The sequence below is a fragment of the Ursus americanus genome, chromosome 24 (assembly GCF_024610735.1).
Source record: "Ursus americanus isolate L20-20 chromosome 24, mUrsAme1.1.p, whole genome shotgun sequence".
Lineage (NCBI taxonomy): Eukaryota > Metazoa > Chordata > Mammalia > Carnivora > Ursidae > Ursus > Ursus americanus.
Window position 1 is genome coordinate 15,491,620 of NC_142150.1, and position 16,030 is coordinate 15,507,649.

The 16,030-nt window shown below is 33.1% G+C and overlaps 1 protein-coding gene across 6 annotated transcripts in view; it reads left to right on the top strand.

Annotated features, from left to right (window-relative positions):
- Nucleotides 1–16,030, top strand: part of METTL15 (methyltransferase 15, mitochondrial 12S rRNA N4-cytidine) — a 182,061-nt gene that overhangs the window by 4,736 nt on the left and 161,295 nt on the right. For all 6 annotated transcript variants that reach the window (XM_045808588.2, XM_045808589.2, XM_087855361.1 and 3 more), the window contains exon 2: nucleotides 457–743. In XM_045808588.2, coding sequence (XP_045664544.1) covers nucleotides 474–743 — 270 coding nt within the window. In that variant the 5' untranslated portion in view covers nucleotides 457–473. The remainder of the gene's footprint in view (nucleotides 1–456; nucleotides 744–16,030) is intronic.

Here is a 16,030-nt window from a genome sequence, read left to right on the forward strand (position 1 = left end):
CAAATAGAAGAGCTTAAAATAAAAGACCACCTGAACCTGAAATTGGATAATATTCGTAATCCCTTCAATCATCCAGACAGCTTTTTTTAAAATTTAAATTCAGTTAATTATCATATAGTGTATTATTAGTTTCAGAGGTAGGGTTCATTGATTAGTTGTGTATAACACCCAGGGCTCATTACATCACATGCCTTCCTTAGTGCCCATCACCTTCTTACCCCATCCCCAACCCCCTTCCAGATAGCTTTTTCAAATAAATAGTTCTAATGCACTGAATCCATTCTTTAAAGTTAGAAAAATACATTTCAGAAAAATGATGACTTAATAATCAATTTTTACATCCATAATCATTAAAACATTAATGGTCTTAGAGCTTATCAGGCCATACTAAAAAGTTATATAAAATTATATATTTTAAAAATCCAACAATCATGATATTTTTAATTTTTCTTCTAGATTTGTTGACCTACAGAATGCTTCGATACCCATATTTTTGTAGAGTCTATAAAGAATTTCTTTTATGCTGGTTGGAATCTGGCATATTTAATTTAGGTGTCTGGCCAAAAAAAATACATGATACAGCACAAAGACATAATGAATATGAATCCCAGGAGCAAACAGATCAAACTGAAACTCAGGAGATACACAGATCTCAAGATAGAGATTTCGAAGCTATGACTAAATTACATATTCCGGTAATGGTGGATGAAGTTGTTCGTTGTTTGGCACCACAAAAAGGCCAGGTAAGTTGATTAGTGTTATATTTTTTAACACTTTTAAAATTGAGATATTCACTTTTCTTAATATTTACAATTTTAAAGTGTACAATTCAGTGGTTTTTGGTATATTCACAAGGTTGTACAGTCATCACTATTTAATTCAGGAGCATTTCATCACTCCAGTAGGGAATCCTATATCCATTAGCATTCACTCTGCATTGGCCCCCTTCCCCTTGCCCCTGACAACTACTAATCTTTTTTGTGTCTGTATGGAGTTGCCTAATCTGGACATTTCATATAGATGGATACATATAATATGTGACCTTTGGATTCGCTTTGTATTATTTAGCATGTTTTCAAGATGCATACAAGTTGTAGCCTGTGTCTGTACTTCATTTCTTTTTTCCCTGAACCATTGCATTTATGGATATGCCACATCCTTTTTATCCATTCACAAGTTGATGGCATTTGTATTTCTACTTTTTGGCTACTGTGAATAATGCTGTTATGAACATTCGTGTACAAGTTTTTGTGTGGACATATGTTTTCCCTTCTCTTGGGTGTATACCTACCTAGGAGTGGAATTGTTGCATCATATGGTAACTATGCTTTGCCTTTTGAGGATCTGCCATAGTGTTTTCCAGAGTTGATTAGTTTTGTCAAATAATAGTTTATTTATTTATAATAATTTTTTATTATGTTATGTTAGTCACCATACGGTATATCCTGTTTTTGATGTAATGTTCCATGGGTCAAATAATAGTTTTAAAAGAAAAAGAACATGACATGGCTGAGTGATTTGGGTATGAAAACTAAGTTCTAGCATAGATTCTTGATAATTTTGGTATCTTTTCAAGAATGACTAGAGATAAAAGTAAGGATCTGAATTCCTGTTCCTTGTTTTGTTAGACTTTTCAACTACCTTGATATCAGATTCAGAGTTCTCCAGAGAAACAGAACCAACAGGCTATGTGTGTGCACACGCGTGTGTGTGTGTGTATGTGTATGTATCTATACATATGTATGTACACATACACACGTATGGGAAGGAGCAGAGATTGAGTGATTGATTTCGAGGAATTGAATCTCAGAGAAAGTTGGTAAATTCAAAATGTGCACAGTAGGCTGGCAGGCTGGAGACCCAGGTAAGAGCTCAGTTTGAGGCCAAAAGCAATATTCTGGCAGAGTTCTTTCTTGTCCCAAGGAGGTCAGTCTTTGTTCTATTAAGGCTTTTCACTAATTGGATGGGGCCACCCACATTATGGAGGGTAATCTGCTCAGTATATTAATTCAAATTTTAATCTCATCTAAAAAAAAAAAAAAAACTTCACAGAGACATCTATAATGATGTTTTGACGAAATAGCTGGGCACTATGGCCCAGCCAAGTTGACACATTCAATTAACCATCATACTTGCCTTATTTATAGTGTTGCTGGCAGGATTATATAAAGTTTTAGATACAAAAATGCTTTAAACTCTATAAAGAGATTACAAATATGTTAGGTGATATAATATCTAAAAAGACGAAGCTAGAAACTTTCTGGAAATTAAGCACATTTACAAAAGGAAAAAAAAATCCTTATCATAGTAAATTTTTGTCAAGTGTTTTTATAACTTAATGCTGATACTTAGTGTACTGACTTCAGAGATATGGTTTCTTATTTTAGAAGTACTATTATTACCTAAATTACCTAAATTAGCATTCTCATTCTGAAAGTCACACCTTGCTTCTTTTCTAGGATATAGTGGCTTAGGGGTTAAGAGCAAAGATTTTATAATTGGAGGCCTAGGTTCGAATCAGTCATCTAACACACGTGTGTGCATACACACACACACACAGCTTTTAATTTTTTTTTTGAGACTTCTTTAAGTTGGATGAGATGGTTTTCATGAACTAAGTTCTAAGCTATATACATAAAGTATGCTAGAATGGCTGGATGTTGCTCATATGAAAGCCATCTGTGATATGACTTAGGTTGCTTCATCACAAAAATACTCATTTGCCTTATCTGTAGGCAGTATATGTATAACAAGGTAAGCCCAGTGTTCTTAAATTAGATTATGTGTATAAAACATCTAGCTCAGTGCTGTCATGTAGCAGGGACTCTAAAATACACACGAAAATGTAAATAAAATACTAAATTGAATAAAACTTCTTGTTAAATATGACTTAATCAAAATGAAATTCTCTTTATTTTCTGGAAAGATTTATAATGCAAGGATAGCAATTAATACCCATACCTAAATGTGAGCCTAAAAAAAAAAGTACATATAAAGATATATGATGTAATTGAGATATATATGAGAGGCGAGGGGCAATTAAATTAGTAAAAAAGTAGAACTGAATTCAGTGGCTTGAATTTGACCTCTGGAACCAGAAACTAAAGCTCGTTGTATAAATTTGCTGAATCCTAGTAGCAGAAACTAAATATTTGTTTTGCACTAACCTTGAAGTAGAAAAAGAGCCAAACAAAAACAAACCAAACCCTACAAAATCTCCTATAAATCAGTGTTGGATCTGCCTTTGTTCTAAAACCAAGTGGAGTAAAATTAGACGATTCTACAACTTGACCTATCCTGACGTTTCATTTTGTTCAAGTTCCTGACAAATGTAATATTGGTTTATTTTGACATTTCCATTGTTCTGATTTGAGTTGGGTTTTCTAGTAACTTTTTATAGAAAGTTTAATTTTATGGATGTTATTTCTGAAAACTTTCATGTGAGGTACATTTAGAGACAATGTTTTTTCTTACCTTTTCTGCTGTCTGGCAGACAGCTTTATTCACTATTCCCTTAATCTTCAAGTAATAAAAACTGGTGACAGTTCTTGGACAGGAAAGGTCTTGATTTCTTCCAGAATCCATTATTTGCTTCTTTTCTTCCTGAGCCTTTTCCCCAAAATTATTTTCCTTTGCAAACTATGAGTCATACACTCACTTGTATCAATCACCCACTTAATTACTGTTTTTCATATCACCTTCAATGGTGAATTTACAAATGAAACTTTTGATCATAACAAGAATTTTAAAAAATATCTAAATGTAGTTTTCAGTGAGGCCTTGGTCATTTAATAGTTATTTCTCTTTTTTTATCATTTAAAAGTTGCTTACCAAAAGAAAATAATTTTGGGAATTTCTTCTACATCATAACCAATTTACTGTATATTAATTTAGTTTTGCAAATACATGTGAAATATTTACAAATTTGGATTAAAAGACAATAAAAATTTTTCTTATCTTCCTTTCCCTTGGGAGGTACAGAAGGAATTGAATAAATTATAACTCTTTCTCCTAGCCTAGTTCTCATTATTTCATAATCTGGGTGAATAACCGTTTGTAAGAATATTACTTATTCTAAAAAAAAATTTTTGTCCCTGGAGATGTTTTAGTGTAGGCCACCTTGGTCAATTTTTCATTCATAATTTCTTGAAAACCAGAGAAAAAGTATGACCCTGCCTAGTTGAAGATGGTAGCAGTTTGAAGAATATAGGAGACTTGGTATTCTTTGACAGGTTAGTTTGATGCCTTGGGGTTTCTGTAAGAGTGATAGGTTATGAGGGAGATGATGGACATTCAAGGACTATTACCTATTGCTGTGCAATTTTGGGCAAGTAACTTATGGTGACTGTGCCTCAGATTCTTCGTCTGTAAAGTGACCTACTTTCTGGTCACTGTGAGGATAAGATGAGTTCACACACATAAATTGCTTAGAATGATATCTTACAAGTAGTATGAACTCAATAAACATTAGTTGTTGTTATTATTACAGGGATAGGAAGGGTCAGAATTGGTCACTAGATACAATAAAATTCAGGAGAAAAATGCCGAGAGACAGCAAAGGTAGAAATAAAAGTTCAGGAAAGTTGAAATCAACATGTCTGGAATTGAAAAAGTGCTGTTTCCTTTGCACTTTGGAACTCTCCTCATCACCATCCTTCAGGTCTTGAGTTAAATTTCACTCTCTCAGGGAAGTTTTTTCTGAGCCTCCAGAGGGGGCAGGTTTCCCTGTTACACATTAATGGGGGTCACATACTTTTCTTTCATAGCATTAATAATAATTTATAATTATAAATTTTATGAGATTATTTGTTCAGTGGACATTTCTCCTAATGGACTGTTCTCCATGAAATCATGGACATTTTTTTTTTTTTCCATTGCATTTCCAGTGTCTAGCACAAGGCCTACAACATGGTGGGTTTGTAATGATTTTTAAGGAATGATTAAAAGTCAAAATAACTGGAGGACAGACAGATGTGAGGCACAAATAAAATGAATGTCCCTTGGGTACTGAGATCACTTCTTGGGCTCAAGACTTTTATATGATTCCAGCCTCAGTGTGGCAGGCCCGGTCTGATGAAGTAGTTGGAGAAACCTGGTGAAGGAACAGATAGGAGAACTGAGAAGATGAGCTGGTATCTAAACTAATGCAAAATCAATTATGATAAATATCTGATTAAGGTTGTAAGGTTGGTTTTATACATATTCAAAATAATTATCTTCTCTATTTTGATATTCTAATTTTTAATATTAATTGCATAATTACTAGATTTGCTGAAGTTGTCATGGTACCAGAAATGATAATTTTCTTTATAAAGAAATTAATTATGCTCTGTATAATGGATTTTTCTTAAAATCAGGAGCAATATTTTACTTGAAAATCTTTATAATCTTTAATGTATAGTAAACATCAAAGAGAAAATCCTGAGACTGTATGTTTTGTCTCTTTAAATATTGAAGGCTGATTGGCCACAGAAAGAGTTTATTTCGTTTGACCTCAAATTATTGAAAAAGAAACTTTTCTAAGAGACAGGATCAATGCTATAGCTCCTGCAGGGAGATGCTTTTTTTTTTTTTTTTTTTTAAGGAAGAACTATTAAAATTTCAGATAGAATGGACTGTGTCAAGATATAGTGTTTCCTCTCCCTTATTTTTTCAAAATAGAGGTTTCTTTGAAGTAAACTTTCATTTTACATTGCATTTTACCATTGTTTATTTAAAAAAAAAAAAAAGATTCTGTCTTAAAAAATCAGGTAGGTAAGGTGGATGTGTTTCCTAAATTCCCCCCGCCAAGGGAGCAATTTTCTGGCAAAAAAAAAAAAAAAAAAAAAAATCAGGCAGGTAATAAAAGTAACCTTTGTATCAAAATACCTTCTGAAGTTTGATATTCTTTGTTAGGGTTGGGTGTAGATTTAAAAAAACAAAAACCTTGATTTATTTTCTTTTGCAAATTTTCATGATATACACATTCCTGTTATGGCCCATTTCAAGCTACCAACCTAATGTCACTGAATGTAGTGTTAGGGAGAAATATGAATAATTGGTGCTATCCAGCTGGTATGAATAATGCCAGGTATTACTCTCATCATGCCATGAGATATCTGTGAATTAATTATACAATGGCAAAAATTTTACCTTACAATTCTGAAAGTTGGCATAGTCTGTAAAGTTTTCCCTTAACTCATTTGATGTTCCCTGGTTAAGTCCTGTGTTTATGTTTCTCTCCTCTAGAAAGTACCATGGTGTAGCCATAGGTTACTGCTTTTCATAAATTTTTTAACAACAGAGTTCATTTTTCTCTGTCTAATAAACAATCCATTCCACATGTGAAACAGATAAAAACAGCATTGCATAGTATAAATTTGTATATATAATTTACTTTTTACAAAGTCAGTTATGGAACAGAGACATTTTGTTGAGTGCAAAACTTTGAAATCAACATCAGTGTTTCTCTTTTTTTTTTTCATAATTTGGATTTACACAGGTAAATTATAAAATGTAATAGTTTTTTTTTAAAACAGTCTTCCTGAAATCTCAGCTTAATTTTTAATTAATTGAGGTAGTAAGAGAATTTTAATTATATTATAAGGGACATTATATGTTAATAAATATATTAATTAAAGGTTTGATACAGCAAGAAGACATAACAATTATAAATATTTATGCACCTAGTGTCAGGCCATCAAAATATAGAAGCAACACCTGACAGAATTGAAAGGAAAAAGTAAAAGTAAAGATTAGAGCAGAGATAAATGATAGAGGGAACAGAAAAACAATAGAGAAATTAATGAAGCCAAATTGAAGAGATCAACAAAATTGACAATCTTAGCTAGATAGACTAATAGAACAGAGAGATGGCCTAAATTACAAGATTGAAATGGGGATATTACTACCAATTCTGCAGAAATAGGATTATATAGGAGTACTATGAACAATTTTATGTCAACAATTTGGATAACCCAGGTGAACTAGACAAATTCCTAGAAACACAAAACCTATCAAATCTGAGTATACCTATAACTAGTAAGGAGATTAAATCAGTAATAAGAAAATCTGATGAAGAAAAGCCCTTGACCTGAAGCCTTCACTGGTGATTTCTACCAAACATATGAAGAATAATTAATTTCAGCTCTTCTCACACTTATCCTAAAAAAATTGAAGGGGCAGGAATGCTTCCTAACTCATTCTATGAGGCCAGAATTATCTTGATACCAAGGACACTACAAGAAAACTATAGGCCAATATCCCTTATAAACATTGACACAAAAATCCTCAACAAAATACTAGCAAACAGAATTCAGCATCATATTAAAAGGACTATGTGTGATGACCAAGTGGGATTTATTCCAGGAAGGCAAGGATGGTTTAACATACAAAAATTAATCACTGTAATCTGTAATATCAACAGAATAAAAAGAAAAAAATACATGATGATTTCAATTGATGCAGAAAAAGCATCTGACAAAATTTAACACCCTTTCATGATAAAACATTCAGCAAACTAGGAATAGAAGTAAGCTATCTCAACTTAATTAAAGTCCTAAAAGTGTTTCCTCTAAGATCGGGAAGAAGGTAAGGAAGTCTGCTTTCACCCTTCTATTCAACATAGTACTGGAAGCTCTAACTAGAGCAATTAGTCAAGAAAAAGAAAGTAAAGTCATCCAAATTAGAAAGAGGAAGTAAAATTATCTCTGTTTGCAGGTGATGTGATCTTATATGTAGAAAACCCTATGGATTTCACAAAAAAACAAACAGAAAACCCCTGAAAAATCCAACGTTTTAGAACAAATAAATGAATTCAGTAAAGTAGCAGGATAAAAAGTTGACACTCAAAAATCACTATACACAATCAATCAACCATCTGGAAAGGAAATTACAAAAAACAGTTACATTTACAATAACATCAAAAAGAATAAAATGCTTAGGAAATTAACTTCACCAAGGAGGTGAAAGACTTGTACAATGAAAACTATAAAACATTGCTGAAAGAAATTAAAGAAGACATAAAAAAATGAAACACATGCTGTATTTATGGATTAGAACACTTAATATTGTTGATGTCAATACTACTCATAGCAATCTACAAATTCAGTGCATTCCATATCAAAATCCCATTGATGAATTTTGAAGAAATAGAAAAACACACCCTAAAATTTATATGGAATCTCAAGGGACCCTGAAGGGTCAAAATAATTTTTAAAAAGTCAAACATGGAGGACTCACACTTTGTTATTTCAAAATCACTACAAAGCTATAGTAATCAAAACTGTGGTAGTAGCATAAAGTCAGGCGTATAAACAAGTGGAATAGACCATGAAGCCCAGAAATAAACCTCTGCATATATGGTCAAATGATTTTTGACAAGAATACCAAGACCATTCAATAGGGAAAGGACAGTTTTTCAACAAATGGTGTGGGGAAAACTGGATATCCACGTGCAAAAGAATGAAGTAAGACCCTTACCTAACACCATATATAGAAATTAACTCAAAGTGGACCAAAGACCTAAATATAACACCTACAACTAGAGAACTCTTAGAAGAAAACATAGGACAAAAGCTTTATGACATTGGATTTGGCAGTGATTTCTTGGATATAACACCAAAGGCACAGGTAGCAAAAGAAAAAAGACAAATTGTACTTTATGAAAATTAAAAGAATAAATTGTGCATCAAAAAACACTATCCACAGAGTAAGAAGGCAACTCACAGAATGGGAGAAAGTGTTTGCAAATCATATATCTGATAAGGGTTTAATATCCAGAATATATAGAGAACTTCTAAAACTCAGCAATAAAAAAACAACCCAATTCAAAGTGATCTTAAATAGACATTTCTCTAAAGAAGATATATGAATGAAAAGATGCTTAATATTACTAATCATTATGGTAATGCAAATCAAAACCACAGTGAGGCACAACTTCATACCCATTAGGATGGCTACTATCAAAAAAACCCAGAAAACAAGTGTTGGTCAGGATGTAGAAAAATTGGAATCTTGTGTGCCTTTGGCGGGAATGGAAAATGGTAGAGCTGCTGTGGAAAACAAGACAGTGGGGGCGCCTGGGTGGCACAGCAGTTAAGCGTCTGCCTTCGGCTCAGGGCGTGATCCTGGTGTTATGGGATCGAGCCCCACATCAGGCTCCTCTGCTATGAGCCTGCTTCTTCCTCTCCCACTCCCCCTGCTTGTGTTCCCTCTCTCGCTGGCTGTCTCTATCTCTGTCGAATAAATAAATAAAATCTTAAAAAAAAAAAAAAAAACAAGACGGTGGTTCCTCAAAAAATTAAAAATAGACATATATGATTCAGCAACTCCATTTGTGAGTATATACTCGAGAATTAAAGGAAGGGTCTCTAAGCCATATTTGTACACTCTTATAACAGCATTATTCACAATAGCTAAAACATGGAATTAACTCAAGTGTTCATTGGATGATAGATAAACAAAATGTGGCACATATATACAAGGGAGTATTGTTCAGCCTTAAAAAGGGAGAAAATTCTGTTGTCTGCTACAGCATGGATGAGTCTTGAACACATTTTGCTAAGTGAAATAAGCCAGTCATAAAAAGACATATACTGTATGATTCTGCTTACATGAGGTATTTAGTGTAGTCAAAATGATAGAGACTAAAAGTAGAATAGTGGTGGCCAAGGGCTGGGGGGAGTAGGGGGACAGAGAGTTATTGTTCACTTGGTATAGAGTTTCAGTTTAACAAGATGAAATAAGTTATGTAGATGGATGTGGTGATGGTTGCATAACGTTATGAATGTATTTAATTCCTACCATTGAGATGTATACTAAAAAGTGGTTAAAATGTAAGTTTTTTTCTTATGTGTATTTTAGCTCAATTTTAAAGCAAATTATCTTTTAGAAGAAAACAATTACTTGATGGTTTCTATGAATAGATGATTGTTTTATAATTCTGTGAAGCATTCAAGTAAAATGAATATTGTTGCTTTTTTATTTTTCTTTTGCAGATTTTATACTTGCAGATTTTTTTCTATGTATACTTCTAAAGTGTGTCTTTAATATATATTTAAAAATCCCATTAGTGTTGGATTTCATGATTAGCTTTGTGTTTATTATATGTAATATTTCATTACTGACATTTATTTTGTTATCTTTCATTTGGGCTATTAAGCATTTATAGATTGCTACATCACCTGGTGATATCATGAACATTTTACATACTGTTGTTAAAGTATTATAGGGAGTTAAATTTTATAGGGAGTTAACAGTATTAAACACAAAACAGACAAATACTGAATTCTTATCTTTGATCATTTATTAAAAATTTTTTCTTATCAAATATTTTTAATAAAATTTACAGTTTATGAAAATGCTAATGTATATTAGTAAATCCCATCTTACTCAGAGCGTCAAATTTAGAAATTCCTTTTAGAGTTTTGGGGTGGAGCATATGGGAATATGGAACCCACTGGTAAATTTAACATATTTTCTGTAATGGGAATGTATATAGTAAATGTTATTTATAAAATGTTTGTTCGTATCTTGTTATAAAAAGTGTGGAGAATTGATACAGAAAGGAGTTTTCTGGTTACTTTTTAAAATTTTGCTACATATATATAAACAAATAAGGTTTTTCTAGCTAAAGGAGCTACTCAGTCATATGTAAAATGTTAGTTTCTTTAACAATTAAAATTTTTGATAAAAATGTGTCACTTAAAACTAAAAGGAAAATAACTTGTTTATGCTTATTTTTTCATAATAACATAGTATTTAAAATATTTATCTTACATATATGTAAACCATTTATGTAAATACATATGTATAATTATAATTTCATATTGAAATCTTTAATAAGTACAGTGTATTTCTTGAATGTATATCTACCCTTTCCAGTAAGTTGAGCATCCATGAGAATATTCTTGCTTTTCTGTCAATGAATTAATGCATTTTTGTCTCTGAATGTAATTTTCTTCATTAGAGTTTAGAAGCAAATTATAAATAGGGGGCATAGGATAAATAAGGCCAACAACTTACTTGATTCTGTTGCCTAGCCAATGTCTTTAAATTATCTTCTTATAATTTGGTCTTTTTTGTAGTCCAGAAGCTAAATCTTTATTACTTGTTACCACTAAAATATAGTTAAGATTTTTAAATTTTAAGTTCAACTTTAAAGGTAATCAGAGACTACAGTTTTAAAAATTGCTGGTTCAGGGGCATCTGGGTGGCTCAGTTGGTGAAATTCTGCCTTCGTCTCAGGTCATGATCCCAGGGTCCTGGGATGGAGCCCTGAGTCTCATCAGGCTCTCTGCTCAGCAGGAAGCCTGCTTCTCCCTCTCCCTCTGCCTCTCCCCCTGCTTATGCGCTCTCTCTCTCTCTCTGTGTCAAACAAATAAAATCTTAAAAAAATAAAAATAAAAATCACTGGTCCAAGTATAACCTCCAAAAAATGTGTTTCTGTGGTTATGAAAAATGATGTTCCTCTATGTCTAAAAGTCAGATATATATGTACTGATTTTTGAAATTTATTTAAGAGCCATTCTTCTAGTTCGGTAAATTAGAGACCCAGGAAGAAAACAGAGGTCCATTCTAGAAGGGAAGTTCAAAGAAAACGGAGGAGAAATAAGTGACGTTTTTTGGTTCACAAAGCACATTCTCATGAGTCATCTTGGGTACTGGTTACTTTCTATTTAGGTCAGTCAGCACTAGTCCTTAATCAATAGTCTAATCATAGTTATTTCAAGAGGTTAGGTCCAGTGGTTCTTTCCTTTCCTTTTGTTTTTCTAAGTCCCATATTATTTTTGTTTAGAGTGGTAGGAAGTATACCCTGACCTTGTAAGTTCTTATAACATTTTATTTACTTTTCTTCCACTACTTTCTCCTCAAATAACAAACTACTGAGCTGTAAGTAGCATACTTAAAATGTTATTTTATAATAAACCAAGTTGCAAAGCTTTATGATGACTCATCTTCTTATAACGTTCTGTGAACCCTCTTTTTCTTCTTTTTTGGGGGTGTTAGTTTTTGTTTCCCTTGAGTGAAACAATTACCATTTACCAGGAGGTAATGTGCATTTAAAGGTTTTATTTACTTTGATGAATGTTTCGAAAGTGTTTATGTGTATTTTTTATAGTTATTTATTTTTTTCTTCTTGTTCTGTGTAAACTTTTTACTTGTTTGTTTGGGTCTTCAATATATGAGATGTTGTTATGTCCCATTTCATGCTAATTTAAGCATGTATTTTATCCTTGTCATATTTATTTGCTCTGAGTGGTATACAGTATTTTTCTGTATTTAACATTATATTTCCAGATAAAACCTAACTTTTTCTTTTGATACACACACACACACACACACACACACACACACACATACATACACACACACATATTTTCTTCCTGGAAAGCAAAAGAAATTAACTCTTGATATTGAATATATTCATAAAGATGGAGGGTTCCACATGAGGCCAATGTTTGCTGGGGAGAGTATTATTAATAATAATAACATAGAGTTGTATAAGACTTTACTATTGGTACAGTGCTTTCATATATTATTGTCTATGCTCTTTATTAGTTCTGATCTCAGTAGCCTTTTGTACAAAATATGTTAAATGTAGAAAGTAGGAAAGGAAATATTTCTAGTGCTTCTGTTCTACTGGAACCATGTAGTAATAAATGATATTGGTTGGATTTGAATGCTTCTAGCTAATAATCAGATTATGCAGTGTGCTTTTTTTCTTCCACCATTAGTGTTAGTTCTTAGGTATCTAGTGGTTAGCCTATAAGATCTTCAGGATCTCTATTAGGTCCCTTAATCGCTGAAGTCAGTCAATTTGGCCTAATATCCCTAGAGAATATGTCATTAGTCTCCCGAGCACACTAGGGACTATGTTAGTACCAGTCATTCGGAGCACATTATGCTGCTTTTGCCATCACAACACTCTGCAGAGGAGTCCTGACCCATCTCATTGGTCAGCTCTCTGGGTTTTTCAGAGCATGTTCCAAGATTGATCTTTCATTCTGGCAAGGAAACTGTGTATTTATAATGATAGGAGATGGAGATATATTGCTCTAAGAAAAGTATGGGGTAAATTGACTAGAGCTTATTAAGTGACTGAGGCTTAGAAATGAAGGTAGAGGGAAAGGGTAGGGTCAAGGGAAGGAAACTGTCAGAGGATTATTTGAAGGAACAGTTCTAATACTAAAAAGGGAAACAAACTTCATGAATTTCCATCTTTATGTTTTCACTCCTTTCTCTGGGACCTTACTACCATATGCTTCATTATGTTTTGATATTCTTCCTTTGTAGCATAAATCATGAAAGAATTAAATTCAGTCTCCCCTCACCTTTTTTTTAAAAAATATTTTATTTATTTATTTGAGAGAGAGAGGGAGAGATAGAGAGAGCACGAGATGGAGGTGGGCAGAGGGAAAGGGAGAAGCAGGCTCCCCGCAGAGCAGGGAGCCTGGATAGGTGAGGCAGATCCCAGGACCCTGGAATTATGACCTAAGCAGAAGGCAGACGCTTAACCCACTGAGCCACCTGGGTGCCCTCCCCACCCCTTTTTTTAAATGACCTTCATAATGGTCCTATGAAGACTAACTTTTCCACCAGTATGGGATATCATCACCAAGATGATTTTTTTGAGCCACACATGTGAAACCAACATTTTTGAATAGAACATCTTTCTCCACATCCTTACTAGCACCTGTTGTTTCTTGTTAAGTTTAGCCATTCTGACTGGTGTGAGGTGATATCTCATTGTAGTTTTGACTTGTATTTCCCTGATGATCAGTGATGTTGAACGTCTCCGTGTGTCTGTTGGCCATTTGTATGTCTTCTTTGGAAAAATGTCTATTCATGTCTTCTGTGCATTTTTTAACTGGATTATTTGGGGGTTTTTTGGGTGTTGAGTTTCATAAGTTCTTTATATATTTTAGATACTAACCCTTTACTGGATATGTTATTTGCAAGTATCTTCTCCCGTTCCATAGGCTGCCTTTTAGTTTTGTTGATTATTTCCTTTGCTGTGCAGAAGGATTTTATTTTGATGAATTTTCAATAGTTTATTTTTGCTTTTGTTTCCCTTGCCTCAGGAAACGTATCTAGTAAGAAGTTGCTATGGCCTGTGTTGTCCTCTAGGATTTTAATGGTTACCTGTCTCACATTTAGGTCTTTCATCCATTTTGAATTTATTTTTGTGTATGTTGTAAGAAAGTGGTCCAGTTTCATTCTTCTGCATGTTGCTGTCCAGATTTTCCAACATCATTCGTTGAAGAAACTCTTTTTTCCATTGGCTATTCTTTCCTGCTTTGTCGAAGTTTAATTGACTGTATAATTGTGGGTTCATTTCTGGGTTTTCTGTTCTGTTCATTGATCTGTGTGTCTGGTTTTGTGCCATTAAGATACAGGTGTTGGTAAACATATATATAGAAGCATATGGGAAATAGTGTACGGGAATAACTACTGTGTATAATCTGTCTTTCAAGTATAATCTTCTTTCTTTGAAAGTTTCTACACTTTGTGTAGAGGCATATGGGAATAGCTATATGCTTAATTCACTAAAACTACACTGTGTATAAATGATCATTCAAGTAACATTTTCTTTCGCTGATATATATGTGTTTGTAAATGTATGTGTAGAAGCATGTGGGAATAGACCTATCCCTACCTGAATGAAACTACATGTTGTATAATGCATGTTTCAAGTAATGAAACAAAACAAAAAAATCCAAAAAACAAAAAACACCTTGATTTTGCTTCAGTTTAAAAATTGTCAAAATAGCAAATCATCTTAATGAACATGAAACCAGTTTCTCTTGCTAAGGACTACTTTAGAACTTAAATACAAAATGAGATTTTTAGAAGTAAGAATAGAGATACCTATGAGAGAGAAATGTATAATTTTTTGTGTGTTAATGTTTGTTTTTGTAATATCATATTGGTAATAGAAACTGCCCAGATTTTTCTAAAGTTATGAAGTTTTCCATGAAAAGCCGTTAGCTTAGAGGCATGATTCATAACATACAAAACAAACAAAAAAATTATTTCATAACTTATTCAAATTAAGTATTAGAAATTATTTGAGAAACCTTTATCAGGGACATTTAATTTGTTCTGCTTAATGTGACTATTGAAAGCCATGGGTGAGAACTGATGTTAGTGTCAGATTCTCCAGTCCCTGTAAAATCTTCTATGTGTAGATTGACACCATTATGGTTTGATTATGCTGAATGTATTTTGCAATTGGTATCTATTTAAAACTAACCTTTTTTTGTTTGTTTTATTTTCTGTGTGTTCTGTTCTGAATTTTTTATTACATCTAAGCTATCTTACTTGACACATTGGTTTTATAATTACATATGGGAAAAAAATCCAGAAAGTAATTGTTTTTATAAATGATTAATGAATGACTTTTGCCAGAAATATATTTTCTGAAGACGTAATCATAAAAATCAGAATGTTCTTGTTCATAGCTAATCGATAAATATGTATTGACTACCGGCTGGATATATTTAGTTCATTTGGGCTGCTGTAACAAAACCCCACAGATTGGGTGGTTTATAAACAACATATATTTATTTCTCACAGTTCTGGTGGTTGTGAGTCCAGGATCATAGTGCCGGCATGGTAGGGCAAGGGATCTCTTCCTGGTTCGTAGCTGGCACCTTCTTATTGTATCCTCAGCTGGTAGAACAGGCTAGCGATCTCTCTGGAGGTTCTTTTATAGGGCACTAATCCCATTTATGAGGGCTCCATCCTCATGATTTAAGCACCTCCCAAAGGAGCCTACCTCCTAATACCATCCTCTTTGGGGGTTAGGATTTCAACATAAGAATTTTAGGTAGACACACACACATTCAGAGCATAGCAAGGTACATGTTTTTCTTTCATTTGAGGAAACAAGAATATAATCTGGTACCCACCAAAAACAGTTTAGAGTTTCCTATAGAAGGTAAGGGAGGGGCAGCTAGATTTCAGGATGGGAAACTGTTATTAATATAGTTAACAAAATGAATGTTAAATGATACATCAAAGTTAATCCATTTTATAGATTTTCATT